The sequence below is a fragment of the Oenanthe melanoleuca genome, chromosome 9 (assembly GCF_029582105.1).
Source record: "Oenanthe melanoleuca isolate GR-GAL-2019-014 chromosome 9, OMel1.0, whole genome shotgun sequence".
NCBI classification, from domain to species: Eukaryota; Metazoa; Chordata; class Aves; order Passeriformes; family Muscicapidae; genus Oenanthe; species Oenanthe melanoleuca.
The window spans coordinates 23,262,061-23,277,099 of NC_079343.1; the positions used below are offsets into that span (position 1 = coordinate 23,262,061).

The 15,039-nt window shown below is 49.2% G+C and overlaps 1 protein-coding gene across 2 annotated transcripts in view; it reads left to right on the forward strand.

The window, feature by feature from the left end:
- Window positions 1–870: 870 nt before the first annotated feature.
- Window positions 871–15,039, forward strand: part of CCDC50 (coiled-coil domain containing 50) — a 42,466-nt gene continuing 28,297 nt past the window's right edge. The window contains exon 1 of one of the 2 annotated variants that reach the window (XM_056498509.1): window positions 871–1,156. In XM_056498509.1, coding sequence (XP_056354484.1) covers window positions 1,108–1,156 — 49 coding nt within the window. In that variant the 5' untranslated portion in view covers window positions 871–1,107. The remainder of the gene's footprint in view (window positions 1,157–15,039) is intronic. The other variant, XM_056498510.1, reaches the window with a different exon arrangement.

Genomic DNA, 15,039 nt, shown 5'->3' on the forward strand with positions numbered 1-15,039 from the left:
TTCTTTAATGATTTTGCTTTTTAATAAAATTGAAATATTATTCTCTTTAATGTTTTTTCTGACCTCCTAATCTGTCTCCGTCACAGCTCCATCCCAGTCACCCAGAGCTTCCCAGAGCCTGTAGGAGAGGGGGAGCAGGAAATGGGCTCAGCCTCTGCATCCCCCTGCTCAGTGCCACAGAGGCCATGGGCCATTGGAATAGACGCTGGAGCAACTCATTTCCAGTGTGGCAGTATTAACTTCTTCTTCTGCTTGCACAGTCCTCAGCAGCACGTATTTATGATCAAACATAACAGCTGACATGAGCGGCTGGTTTTGCTGAGCACAGCCCAGAGAAGCTCAGACATCCCTAAACCCCAAATCCTCTTCCTCTTATCTTCCCCTTTGCCCACGAAGCATCATCGCGTTGTTTCTTTGCTGCCGGCAAGCCGAGGAGGGCAGCAGCTGTGAATCCCGGGTCTCGGTCGAGAGCTGGCACAAGCAGAGCCCTGTTGGGGTCACAGGCCCCTCACGGCGCTCCGTGACCGGGAACCGCCCTGCGCTGCCCTCCCCGGAGGGGCCCGTGGGGACAAGGTGACGCCGCTGGGCAGCGGCTCCGAGGCTCCGCCGGGACACATGTGCTGTTCCCAGGCTGGTGGAACAGAGCACGGGGCTGGGGTGTCTGGGGATGAAGGGGCAGAGGCAGCCGGACCCGGTACGGCACAGCGCCGGGGGCCGGGGCTGGCCGAGCGCTCTGACCGCCGTGGGAGATGATCTCCGCCCGTGGCCTCACACAACGCGCCCACCCCCCGCCAAACAACAATAAAAAATTATAAAAAAATTAAAAACCGCCAAATGTATAAATAACTGCTCTCGGAAGCCGCCCGTCCCGCTGAGCTGCCCGAGCCGCGGCGGGAAGGGGAGGGGGAAGCAGGCCGGGACGCCCCCGTCCGCCTCCCCGGAAGGGGGCGAGGGGCGGCGAGGCGGCCCCGCTCCGCCCCGCCCGGCGCTTTCTGTCCGCTCTCCCGCGCCGTACGGCCCGGCCGCGCCGGCTCCAGCCGCTCCCCACTCCCGGTGCGGGGCGCGGGCGGCGCGGCCGCTCTGCCCTCAGCCGGGCCGGGCCCCGCCATGGCCGGCATCGGCATCGACCACTCCAAACTGCCCGGAGTCAAGGAAGGTGCGGCTCGCCCCGGCACGGGGAGGAGGGGGCGCTGGACGGGACGGGACGGGGCGGTGTGGGGGAATTGGGAGCGAGGCAGGGGAGAAACTGTTGGTTTGGGGTGTTTTGTTTTTTTTTAAACCATTATTATTTTACAATTTCCAGGCGCCGCGGCGCTGCCGGGGAGCCGGGTCGGCGGGAGGGGACGGGGCGCTCCGTGCTCCGGCCGTGGCACCGGGGCTCCCGGGGCTGTGCCGGTGCCCGGGGTCCGGCGGCTGGCGGAGGGGAGGGAGGTGCAGGCTGGCGACGGAGCGGCGGTGGTCGCTGGACAGGGAGCCACAGTGGCTGGACAGGGAGCCACAGTGGCTGGACAGGGAGCCACAGTGGCTGGACAGGGAGCCGCGGCCGCTCCGCTGGCCCCGCTCCCCTCCCCGGGCGAGCGGCGGGGGCCGGGCTGGCAGCGCCGCTTCTCCGCGGGAGAGGGCGAGGAGCGGCGCTGGGGGAGGGCGCAGCCCTTTGTCTGCGCCGGGGCCGAGCCGGCGGCGCCGCTCCCCACGCCGCGCCCGGCACCGCGCTGGGGGCGCCGGCCGGGACACCCTGCGGGAGATGGACCAGCACGGAGGGATGTCTGTCTGTCTGTCTGTGTGTCCGTCCCTCGCAGTTACGGCTCGGCCGGCTTCGGAGGCTCAGGCCGTTGGAAGAATGGGAGAAGAGCTGTGAATATGCACAGATGTGGTGATTTGGAGGCCCCGGTTATAAACGCTTAGCCTGCCGGTTTTAATGAGCACTGAGCCTGGGAGCGCCGAGCAGCCGCTTGCCCCCCTCGCTCTCAGGGGTCCCGCTGCTCGGGCTGTGCTCAGAGCACGGATTCACCCTCTGCTGGGCCGGGCTGGCCTGGGCTTCCTTGGCGTCTGCCTCACACGTGTGCCTTTGAGCTCAATTGAACGTGCCCTGGAGCTGCTTTGGGTTTAGAAAGCTGTGGAGGAGACAGTTTGTTCTTTCTGACAGTGATTTGTGATATAAACCGGTAGAAGCTCTGGCATAATCAAGTTAGTTTAGATTTACTCTCTAGTAATAGAGAGCAATGGTTTCCTGCCTGAAAGAAACTAAACTTCCTTCAACTTGTTTCCCTTGACACTGGTCATTTTTTTTTTTTTTTTTCAAATTTCAATTCTTACAAAATAGCAGTTGTGAATTTGATGTTTTAGCCAGTCAAGAGTAGAAAACATATTTCTGTGCAGGCAGCTGGGGGTTCCCTTTGACCTCCTGTCATCCTTTAATGCTTCACTTGGTGTTACTGGAACAAAAGCTAAAGCTGACGTTTTAGGGGTTAATGTTCGTCCTATTAAGTCGTTAGCAAAACTGTTATTGGCCATTTTAGTGTGGTCAAGATCTCATCCTTAGAGTCTGTCCACACATGGTTGGTTACTCAAGAAAATGAATCCAATTAACCTTTCCAGTGAGTTGATTAAAGTGAATTAAATCCCTATGTAGATGCCTCATATTCACAATTCAATCTGATTTGCCTTTATTAATTTTTTGAATTGAACTAACTGGACTGAGCTAAGGTCGTTTACATGCTGAATGAAAGTACATTTGCAGCCTTACAGTGTAACTCAGCCAGTCCGTGGGAAATTTGCACCTATGGTATAGTGTGGATTAAGCTTCAGGAGTGTCCTGTTACTACGATCTGTTGTTACTTGATAGCAATGGGATTAAAGTAGTGTCCCAGAGGAACGTGCAAAGTAGATGAGGTTTGAGCCATGCTCTGCAAAGCCTCAAGCATGTGTCACGCTTTTAGTTTAATGGCATCACTTGTTTTGGAAAGTGTTGAGACTGAGCTATGCTTTGGGTTAGGTCTTTTCGTGCTCTGTGTCAATGCCAGCCGAGGAAAGAAATGCATTGTCTGTCATACTGAGGTGTTCCTGATAGAGAAATCACTGTTGATCCTTCTGGAAAAAGCATTCCCTTTCTTTGTCAGGGGTAAAGGTCGGTTTAGTCATTCATTAACAATGAAAAGCAGTGTTTTGGTTTGAGAACTTTGTTCCTCACCAGCTCTGCTTTGGGAGAGGAGGTGGCGTGTCCAGATTCTCCCTGTCTGCAGGTTGCCAGGACTGCTGAGTGACAGTGTCATCCTCCTCTTCTGGAGTGATTTCAAAAGTCTTCTGAAAGTGGGATCATTTCAGTGCAGCAATGGCAGTGAAAGTCTGGTAACTGTAGCTAGGTGCTGCAGGAAGTCTTGCTTCTTGTGTTTACTTTCCTCGTTTATCTCTAAAAGCATTTATGTCAGCTGAAGGCCTGTTGTGGATGGCATTTTGCTGGTGAAAACCACATCAGCTGGTCCAGTTTATTTTGTGGCCAAGGGTTTACTGATGTAAAAATACACCCTCAAAACACACTTTTCCTAGTATAAACTACACCTTGCTGCTGCAGCCTGGGGTTACAGACCCATTTTTCCATGAGTAGTAGAGTGGATCTGACCTCAGTGGTCAGCAAACCTCTTGTAAGTTATTTGTTGAAGGTTTTGGTGTTAGTTGCAATCTGTGGCCTGTGCTTCTCTGCCTGCATTTCTGTTCATCTCCCAAGTGTTTGTGACATATTTGCTTTTCACAAAGCAGCCTTTGCTGTTTGCTCTTTTGACCTGCCTCAGGAGATGGCTCAGCTTTGTGTGTGTAGATCTTTTTTACTAGAGGTCTCATTTGTGAGCCTTTTGGTAATAAAAACATCCTAGAAACATTATTTTGATTAGCTACTTATAAAGCAAATAAAACTCTCTTGGGCTGTGCTTGATCTCTAACTGCCTCTCATCTCTTGTGACCTGATACATTACTAGGAGCTATGTTTGGCAAGGGCTCTGCCCTCTTTTGGGTGCATGCTGTGAGTGAGCCCTTGGGCTTGAGAGGTGTTTCTGGCTGCATGCAGGCCGGCTGAGCTGCATGGGAGGTGTTTTGGAGCTGTGCAAGCCATACCCTCTCTGGAGGATGTACCTGTGATCCTTCTGCTGTTGCCTTTCCAAAGGTCTGAGGCAGCATCTTTGTGAAGAGAATACCTGTGTGCTCAGGCTGGGGCTCAGTCCCTCATCCTCTGCAGTCTCCAAAAGCCATCATTTGTTGGCAGCAGCAGAAAAAACCCAGGTGTGGGCATTCTCCCAGGAGCTCCTCATCTTTCTGCCAGTTTGAATCCTCTGTGAGAGAGAAAAGGGAGAAGTGAGGTGAGGAGGGGACTCTAAACTCTGCACCAACAGTGTGCAGTGCTGGAGAACTGTGGAAATTTGCAGTGGGTAAAGTGTTTTTATTGAATTTTATTTTTAGTAGGGCTGTAAAGAAATGCAAGGGCAGTATGTCTGGGCTGATGATTAGAACTGACCCTGCCACTGCTGTCTGGTGCTCCAGCCTTGACAAAGGCTGGTTGTGGCACCTGTGCTTGGAGAGATACAACAATGCTCACACTTCTCTTTGTTAAGTAGCTGATTTGACTTTGGAGAGCTCCTGAGCTGTACATTCAAGTGCTGCTGGTTGTAATCTGCTGCCCCAGAGGCTGGTATCCCAAATGTGCTAATAAACAATACAGCTCTGACTGCGACCTTGGGGAAACAGGAAGAGGTTGAATATTTTCTGTCTTGGCAAGGAGTTCTCTTGGGCAGGCAGTCTGGCTGGCTCTCTTTTGCCTTAGCATAATTTGAATAAAAGTTTGCTGTTAGCATCAGTCTTCCTCTTCCTCCCAGCCACAGACCTTTCTGCTGACCTCTGCAGCTTAACATGACCTGTGCTAGATTCCTGCAATAAAAACCTCCTGGCTACTGACCCTCCAAGTGACTGGGGAGGGGGATGAGCTCTGAAGTGCAATGTGTCAGGCTCCCATGGAACAGACTGAGGTTACTGGCTTATAATGAGGCCTTTGGTGCCTGTCTGTGCTCAGCAACATGACAGTGGACAAGAGAAATTTGATGTATGTCAGAGATGGAAGAGGATTGAGGAAGTGTGAATGGTTAGCATGGTGTCTGATGGGGAAAGATTCTGCTTAGGGGTTTTTCAGGGGAATGGTTTTGAGGGATGAGCTGTCAGCTGTATGGATCTGAAGGAAGCATTGGCCTTTAACTGGATTAGTATAATCAGGGAAACAATTTTGAGAGCAGCTGAGGGTCAACCAGGTCATTGTGAAGCCACCTGCCCCATGCCCTTTGGCTCCAACTGGGATTTTTCCTTGCAGCATCATGATTTTCTGCTTTGTGACTTCCTTCTTTAAGGGCTCTGAGAAATTCAGGCAAGATGGATGGCTTGAGGGCAGTGGGGAGGTGCAGAGTGATGGGACATAGACACAGGTCACTGGTTCACATCCAGCTCCTCTGGGTAATAGGAGATCTGTTTTTCCAGCATGCATGAATTCAGTAGCTGAGGCTGTGGCACTCATTTCACTTCTTGTTAAAGCTGGGTGAAAGTTTTATTATGCATTCAGTGGTTCTGGGTCTGCAGTGCTTGGCAGAGATGGGCAGGAATAGCATATTTCATGCTCTTGGCTCTGAAAGGCAGCTGAGCAGGCAGGTCTGCCTCCTCCCATCCCTAAATCCTTAACACTTGTCCTCTGTGAGCTGCTGTGGAGGTTGTACCGAGGCAAAAATATGCTGGAAAAGCAGTCTTTGGCAGAAAGACACTCCAAGACTCCTGTTGATGCTTTTTGCAGAGATGTTTCCTTGGCTCCTGACAGATTTTTGGAATGGGATAAGAGGGGACACAGCCTATTTTTGCACTGATTCCTGGGGATACAGGGATAGCAGGCAGGTTTTCTCCATTTACAGTACATTGTGATGTCGTTCATCACCCATTGCTGGTCTCTGAGTAATGCTCCCAGCTGAGTGGTGTGTTTATGGTCACCACGGGCCTCTGTTTAATCTTTCATTTCCTGTGGCCTTGGGAAACGTCAGAGGGTGCCAGGCAGGAGTTGGAGGTGGCTGCTGCAAGGAGCAGAAAAGCTCCTTCTGCTCTCTCTGGTGCAAGAAAAACTCCATTTGGAAAAACAATGGGATATTCCTTGGGGCTGTGTGAAACTTCTGTTTTGCTGGAATAAGCTTTCTTTTTCTTGCTCAGAGTCATCCAGTTCACATGAATGTGCTGATTTATAGGACAGAGTGACAAGTTCCCTGCTTGCTTCCTTCTCCACTTTCCAGAGTGTCCCCAGCTGGTTGGCTTCCTGCTCCTTCACTGCTGCTCCTGTGCAGTGCTGGTTTGAAGGCTGAAGGACTGAGGAAGGAGGTTGGTCTGTTGGTGAAACTGCCTTATAACTTGAGAAGCTTTAGGTCCATTTCCTAGTGTGACACTCGCTGCTGGCTTGACCTTCATCTGTTCTCCCAGAAGGTGATAACAGCTGCTGTCCTGCTGCTGGTTGGCTGCATGGCAGGGAGCAAAGGGCATGTTTGTTGGACATTTCCACTGGGAAATGTCCACTGTTGTCTCCCTGGAGACTGACATGTGTTGTCGTGCTCTCTGTTTGCCTTACAGCACTGGCTTCTCCACAGAACATGTATAGGACTTTGTGAAGGTCTCTTGATAGTTCATTTATACTTCCTTATTAAGAAATAGAAATTGGAGCCTACCTGCTGTTTTCTTTCTCAGTACTTGAAAAGATACTACACAGCTTGTTGAGTGAGTGTTGTGTGGCCTTGACACTGTAAGGCTGCTGGGAGAGACTTTGACTGGGGCTGGGAAGAGAGCAGGAGTGCAGCATCAGGCTGGCTGTGTAAGGGATACAAGGCAGTGCTGTTGTGAATCTTGCCTTGAGCAAAGGGGATCAGTTAGGCCTTAGTGCTCGTGAAATTTACTCTATAACCCTAGGCACCCTGTGAATTAAGCTTGCCAGAAGGGTTACTCTTCCTGAGGAAAAAGGTGTAGATGAAAGCCTGCTCAGAGCCTAGCACAGCCCATCTGCACCTGCCCAGTTCTTTTGTGTCAGGCTCCCTAAGCTCAACTGATGATTATCTTAATTGCACTCCAACCCACGATGTCACTGCCACAATGCTCTGTCAGCCGAACTAAAATAGTGAGATCTTCTTGGTTTTTTTTGTTTTCTTTTTGTTTTCTTTTTGTCTTTGGCCTGGGTTGGTAGAGGTTTGGTTTGTGTGCTCTTGGTAGCTCTGCCCTGCATTAGGTGCTCTTCAGGACAGAAAGTCAAAGTGGGTTTGCAAGTGAGTTACTTTTCTTCACTTCTCCTTTCAGAGGAGGTGTAACAAGCCATGTGCAGTAAAACTGAGTTCCTGTGTGCATTTTTGTTCATCCTTTCCTGAGCCCTTTTGCTGAACCAGAACTTGGTGGCTAGAGGAGTCAGCTCTAAGGGGAAATGTTACTTGGGCTCAGTATATGGTGCTCAATAAGTGATGACAAAGGGGAAAAGGACATAAGTGAGGAAATATTTGAAGACACTGAGACATATATATTCCATAAGGACACTGATAGGGGTGACATGAGAAATAATGGGGCAAAAGGGAGGAAGAGGGAAGTTTGTACAAACAGGAATATTTCCTGGCAGTGAGAAGGCAGGGGTTTTAATTCCTTTCTGCATTATATCACATGTGTAGCATTGACTCTTTACATCCAGACAGGACAAGAGGCTGCAGTGTGCTCTGGCTGGAGATGCTCCTTGCAGAGGGACTGTTGCCACAGGCTTGGTGCATGGGTTGGGTAGTGCTGGTCTGGCTCAGGGCAGTCACTCCTGGTGTGGGTGAAAAGCTTCTCCACCTCTGCACAGCACAATGACTTTGCACTGCAAAAGGAGCTTATTATATCTATCTGTTCTGGATACAGCAAGCATTACTTGCAGCATCCTGGTGCAAAGCAATGGCCTCTCCCTCTGCTCTGGTGTTAGTTCTGTTATTGGGGTGCTGGCTGGTGGGGTGGGAAGGATTTATATCCTTAATTCCCCAGCAGCTCCTGCAGCCTTTGGCAGTGCTGCTGAGGTGAGGTGCTGGAGCACAGCACAGAGAAGGCCTGGGAGTTTTCCAAGCCACCAGGGTGTTGGCTGTTTTGATGGCAGGCAGAGAGCTCTGCTGTTCACAGGGCTGTGCTCTCCTGCAGGCCATCTGGTTGGCGCCAGGTTTCCGAAGGAAGTTGGTGTTGGGAAGGGGCTGGGCTCTCCTGACCTTAATTGTAGTGCTGGAAGGACTGAGACCTTGGCCAGGGCTCCACAGCCCTGCCTGGATTCCACACATCCCTGATGCAAGGTGGGAAAAGCAGGTTTTTCTCCAGCTCAGTGCTCAGTTACCTGGTATTCTGGGCAGCTGGCATTGCCCACAGCATCAACTCTGGCTGTGTAACAGCTGAACTTAACTTGATCCTGTTCTTTTTTTTTTTAAGAAGGTGTGAGCATGCAATATCACCTAAAGGTGATACAGTTCCCAAAGCAAAAAAAATTATCTTTACTGACCTGGAGCTCTTTTAGGGCTCTCTGAGTGGAGAAAAGACTGCTAGCCTGCTTCTTCCTGATGCTTTGCAATGCATGTGAGCTGTGGGCTCAGATGCCACAAAATAGTTTGCTTCAGAATGATGCAGGAAGTTCTGCCTCTCTGTCCATTTGCCCTCAGAAGCCAGGGACTTACTCTTACCCTTGTATGCCAGTGTTTTAAGTCTATAGTTGCACTTATGGCAGTGTGCCAACACAAGGCTGTGACAGGAAGGGGGACATGTATTGTTAGTGCTGCAGCTTTACTGATTTGTGACTTGTAGATGGATGTGGAATTTTGACTGATCTGGGTCCAGCTTTGGTACTTTGTGTTCCCCAGAGCTGACTAATAAACCTGGAGGACTTAAACACAGGAAGCAAGGGGGGAGAGTACCCATGAGGAGCTGGTGGAGCAAAGGAAAAGGGTTTTGAAACAAACCAACAACATGGCTTGGTTAGGTGGAGGATAGTTGTTCTTGAACAGCAGCTTTGCAGTGCTGGCAGCAGCTGAGCAGGTGGCAGACAGGAGTCTTTCCTTGCATCCTAGCAGCCACCTTTCTAGGGAAAAGGAAGCTGATGGGCATCTGTACAAGAATTGGAGCTGACTGCAGCATTAGTTCAGATAGCTTCAGCTTCGAATGCAGCAGCTGGCAGGGTTTCCATCAAGGCTGGGAGGCTGCCCAGAGGCCCATCCTGCTGGAGCTTTGTTTCTCTTGGTATGTGATCTGGAGGAATAAAACCTGGCTGGTTTGTATGTGCACTGACACTGGTGTGTCCTTTCAGCTGCAGCTCTGGTTTAGCTACAAGCCATGGAGCAGTCTCAGGGCTGGCTCTAGTCATCCAAAGGCTGAAGAGAAAGTGGCATCTCTGGGGACTCTTTATTCTTATTGTTTTTTCCAGAGGTTCTTGTTTCTCTGTACAACTGCAGGTCACTGTTGTGTAAAACCACACTGTGGGGTTTAGAGAGGAAATTTAACCTTTTTTTGGCACTTGGCAGCTTCTGCGTGGGTGTGAGGTTTTGAGCAGTCAGCCTTTTGTAAGCAGCCACCAAACTGAGTCAGGGCATGAAGTTGTACCAGAGGGGCATTCAAATCTTCCTTTTTGCATTGTGTGTCCCTTGTATTTTGCTACATTATCTTTCAGGATTAAGCTGGAGCAGAACCCTGTGAGAGCTGACACTTTGCATTATCTCTGCTCCTGGCTTCCTCTTTGGAGCTGCTGTCTGGGTTATTCACCACAGCCTGAGGGCTGAGAAATGCTGGTGAAATATCTGCAGTCCTGGGTGCCATGGCTCCTGAAAGCCATCCTGAACCACAAAGTGGGCCAGCCATCTCTCTGCAGAGAAACTGCTGAACTAACAAGGGGTTGAGCTGTGCATTCATCAGAGAATGGAAGTTTTACCTATCTGGGAAACTTAATGTGTCCTTTTGAAAGTTTTGTGTGGTGTAAAATTGGCTAAAATGCTGAAACAAATGCTGAATTAAACTGATAAAACAACAGAATACAGTGATCAGCATTGGAGATGGGTGTGGGGTAAGGGAGGGTACATACAGTGCAAATCTCTTGAGATGCAAGCTCCATGCCCCAGCACTTTTCTGAGTGGGTGGCTGTTTTGAGTTGCACTTGATGAGACACTGTTTTCCAATTCCCCCTCCCTTACACCAATTTAAAGGAGTGGTGTTGGGCTTAAAGCTTCCAGAAAAGGGGTATTATGCGATCCATGGGGCACAGCTGAAGGCGTGTCTTACAGCTGCAGTGGTGCTCATTGGGACCTGTATGGGCCAGGGATTTTGCCCTCTCCTGGTGAAGGCAGCTCCTGCCCTGCTCTCCAGTGATGTGTGTGGTAGTTTGCCCTTGGGCTAAGTGAGGGTGAAGCACAGCTGTTGAAGTTGTCAAGTGTTGTTTGTTTTGCTGTGGTTCATAGTTGGGAGGTAGTGGTTAAAACTGACTTCTAGGAAAACTTTTCCCTGCATTTATTGTTGGTTGTTCCTTTTTGCACATGTAGCTGAGTCAACTGAAGCTGTGTTAAATGCTGGAGAGGATGAACTACACAAACAGCTTTTGTTCTCACTGATGATTGAGATTGTCTTCATCTATACACAGACTCAGTTACATCTGAGATGTTGTGAGTGAAGCGTTTGGCTGCCTGATGTCTGCTATTTGACTGTGGTGTCAAACCAGCCAGGCCATCCCTGACAAGTGTGTACCTACCTTGAAGTTTTTGTAGTTGTCCACTGGATGTTACTGGTGGGTCCATAGTGCAATGACTGAGCTCACTGGTGATCTTTTGGGTGTAGGGAGTCCTGGACAGATAGATGGACATTGGAGCAATCAAGAAATTTCTTCAGAGATGAGTGTTCTGAGCCTGGCAGGTAATGACTTGCAGACATTAGCACATATCATCTCATCTTTCTGCTCTCTGCTTTGAAGTGTTAATATTTTCTGTGTGTTGAGCCCCTGCAATAGAAAGCAGCAGCTGTTACAGCAAGGTTGGCTGTAGAACTTGGGAGTATTGGACAGTTCTTGTGATCAGGGTACTCTGTGTCTGGGGACCCAACTGGACATGGCTGAAAAGGGTGAATTTTCAAAGCATGGGTGTCATTACTTCTTAAGGCTCAATGCCATTTTTAGGTATATCTGAAAGACTTGGCACAGACTGGCTGGAAAGCTGCCCAGTGGAAAAGGACCTGGAGGGTGTGGGTTGGCAGCCTGCTAATTATGAGCCAGTGTGTGCCCAGGTGGCCAGGAAGGCCAGTGCCATCCTGGCCTGGATCAGCAGTAGGGTGGCCAGTGGCTGTCCCCCTGTACTGGGCACTGGTGTGGCCACACCTCAAATCCTCTGCTCGGTTCTGGGCCCCTCACTACTACACAGACACTGAGGTGCTGAGTGGGTCCAGAGAAGAGCAGTGAAGCTGGGAAGGGTCTGGAGCATGAGTCCTTGAGGAGCTGGGGGTGTTTAGCCTGGAGAAGAGGAGGCTCAAGGGGGACCTTATCACACTCTACAAGTCCCTGGCAGGAGGTTGCAGCCATTGGCCCCTTCTTCCAAGTACCAAGTGATGGCACAAGAGAAATTGGCCCAAGTTCTGTCAGAGGAAATTTATACTGGATGTTTAAAAAAAAAAAAAAGTCTTCAGCATAAGGATAACCAGAGGTTGAAGCAGGAAAGCATTTGGGTCACCATTCTAGGAGGTATTAAAAAGATGTCCTTAAAAAGATACATGTGTGGCACTAAGAGATATTCTTTAGTGGTGAGCTTGGCAGTGCCAGGGCAGTGGTGGTACTTGATGACTTAATGTTTTTTTCAACCTTCAAGTTATTCTAGGATTTGGTGATTGAAATGCTCCAACTCAGCATTTTCTTCTGGAAGTCAAAGAGATGGTCTTTAATATTCTTGACCTATGGGTTAGGTTTTAAGATTTGGGAATAAGAGGACTTGCTCTTATTTAGAAACATTGCAGATGAAACAAGGTAGGTTGGAATTATCCAGTGATGAAAAACATGGCAGCCTTCTATAGAAAAGCAGAATGATAAATCTTACCAAATTCTGTGTCTGGGGCTTGATCAAGGAATAACCATTGAGGTGTCTTGTGCTATTTTTGCATTATCTTGAGTATCTCCAGCTTCCTGTTTACACTGCAAGCTCTTCACCTTGAAGTGTTCAGCAGATACTCTCTCAGCTTTAGGACTGGTCTGTGGTAGTGTGCAGGCTTCTTTACAGAGTGAGATTGCCAAACTAGTAGCCTTGCAGAAGGCACTTTGTGAATGTTGATGATTTCTGTCCCAAGGCAGCTTAAAAAATACAATGAAGTTCTGAGGGTTTGATTCCAAAATACACACAGTCTTCCTTTTTAAAGCGCTGTTAGGCAAGTGAGAGCTTAATGTTGGAGAATGGTGCAGACAGAGCACAAAAATCTCATGGCCTTGACCTCAAGGCATTTAGCTTAGAGCAGAGGATAACCTCCTTCCCAAATCCCAAGATGTTCTTAGGTTCCAGGCCAAGACAGCTAGTAAAGAGAAAAAATCATAGTGGTTTGGTGATTTATTTATTTTTAATTATTATTATTTTGCATGTTTACCCTTCTGAGAATTAGGCTGAGACCCCTCAGTTTGGTTCCCTGTGGAGTACCTCAGTCTCCTTGTGCTGCCTCATAGCTCCCAGCTGTGTGTGATGCTTTGGTGCTGTGGCTGAGAAGCAGAAATTGTTCCCTTTCTCAGGCTGCCCAGACCTGCTCTCTGTCTGGGATCCACCTTCTCCCTGCATGGTTTTCTGATTTCCTTGGTGTGATGGGGGCTGGTGAACAAGGCCCTAGGAATGCCATCTGTGTAACTGCAGCAGCCAGACATGTCCTAGCCAGCCTCTGTCAGCACCAGGTGTGGTAGCAGGAGCTCAGCTATCTGCTGGTGTGATTGAGAGGCAGGGCAGAAATGGGAGTTGGGCCATGGATCTCACAGAGCAGCTTTGCTGAGGCTGGGAAGGAAACTTCCCAGTTGCATGTTTTATCTGGGAGCTGCACTCAAGACAGCCCCTCACCCCCTGCTGGCTGGCTGCTTGGTCAGGTTGGCTTTATTTCAGGGAAATAATGTGTAGATTTTGGAGACTTACCTGGCTTGGAGTGGCCTGACCAGTCCCTGCTGGTAAGAGTCTCTAAGAGATCCCAACTTGCTTTCTGCAGGAATCTACATAACTCAGGCATCCTCCTGAGATCACTGGCTTGTAAAAGGCTGCATTTGCTACTTGCCATTAATTTATCAGCTCTGTAGGCCCAAAAAATGATTTTTAGCTGATGATACTGTTTTTTCATGTTACTTTTTTCTTTCCTCTCCCTCCTGTCCTTCAGATTAGAATTCAAGAACTGCAGATGGTCTAAACTAAGTATGACTCACACCTAGTTTATTTTGTGAATTACCCAGCACACAATGCTGACGGGAAAATGCTGGGAGTGGAGGGGGTGGGGAGCAAGAGATGGTTTTTAAGACTCACAAGTAAATGCTTGGAACATGCATCTGTGGTCCCTGGGTCATTGACCTGGCCTGTATCCTGGATATGTTATATGGGCCTCGTGAAGCAAGGGGGCCCTTGGGACCTGCAGTGGATGTCAAAACATGATCTAAGACTTCAGGCAGAAGTGAGAGGGTGTTTTGCTGTGAACCTTGCTTGAAAAGCCAGTGGGGGCTGACCTCTTGCTGAGACTGTGTATTCCACACCACCCATTCTTGGGTGTTGCCTACCTCATTGTCACACACCTGAGTATCACTAACAACATCTAAGGCTGCCTTTGCTCTTCTGTTGTGGTTACCTCAATCTGTTTGAAGCAATTTGGGGTGTTATAAATGCTGAGCTGTGGAGCTGAGGTAATGCTGCAGAAAGTTAGTGAGGTGGGTGGCAGAATATAAAATGGAAGAAGTTATTTCATGAAATTTTGCTGAGCTGTTGTGCCTGGGGACTTTGTTATGTCAGCCATAAAGGTGGAGCTGCAGCCATGCTTCCAAGAGCCTCAGATGCAGCAATGCACAAAGAGGCATATTTCCAGTGAGAACTACCAGAGGAGAAGACCTGTGCTTGGAGCTTGCAGAGGGGCTCTCAAGGATTCCTCAAGACAAGTGAGCTCCCTCTTCCATGCATGAATTTTGGATCCTGCCACTGTTAAGGGTGATGCTTCTGCCCTCATCCTCCTCAGCTGACCCTCTGCTGGCCACAGCAGCCACTGGGATTCCTGGGGAGGCATTTCTTTATTGACAGCTGTGTCAGTGTGTATTCCTGGCCTGCTCCCTGCTGTCCCAGGGTAGATTGGCTGAATCAGAATATGGTAAACCTGTTGTGAATGTTCCACGCTTCACTGGACTTGCCAGTTGTAGCTGCTCTGATTGCACCCCTGCTGCCTGTTTGACTGCCTCGTGGCTCCCAGCCAGGGCCCAGGAATGGGAAGTCAAGTTAATTTGCAACAGTGAAGGTAATATTAATCTCACCTTTCATTTTTTCTAGACATACAATTCGGGAGCAAGGAAATGGATTTATTTCCCCTTAAATATGAAGCCTCTCAGAGAGCAGAAATTGAGTCTGTTTTCATTGGGGCCATGCTATTTCTCACCACAAATCCAGTGTACATAATACCTAGTAATGATTGTGCTGTACCCTGCTGAGACTGGGCAGGAAATGAGAACTAGTGCTGATGAAACTTAATTTCAGATAATGCCTGGCCAGTACACATCTCCAATTATTCCATAGTTGCCTCATGGTTGGATGTGAGTCTTCAAGGATTGGTTTCCTTGGCCTCACTTGCAGCTGCTGTCATGCTTGGCTCAGTGCCACGGGTACTGGGTCTAGTTGTGAGGGAATGTTCTGCACTGCCATCAGCCCAAATGTGCTAGGGAGGTGCAGGTGTCCCCATCCTTTGCCACCTGGCTGTCTGACAGTGCTTAGTTGTGTTAGTAATGGGATGTTCTCATCCTCATCTTCCTTAGCACATTGTTCT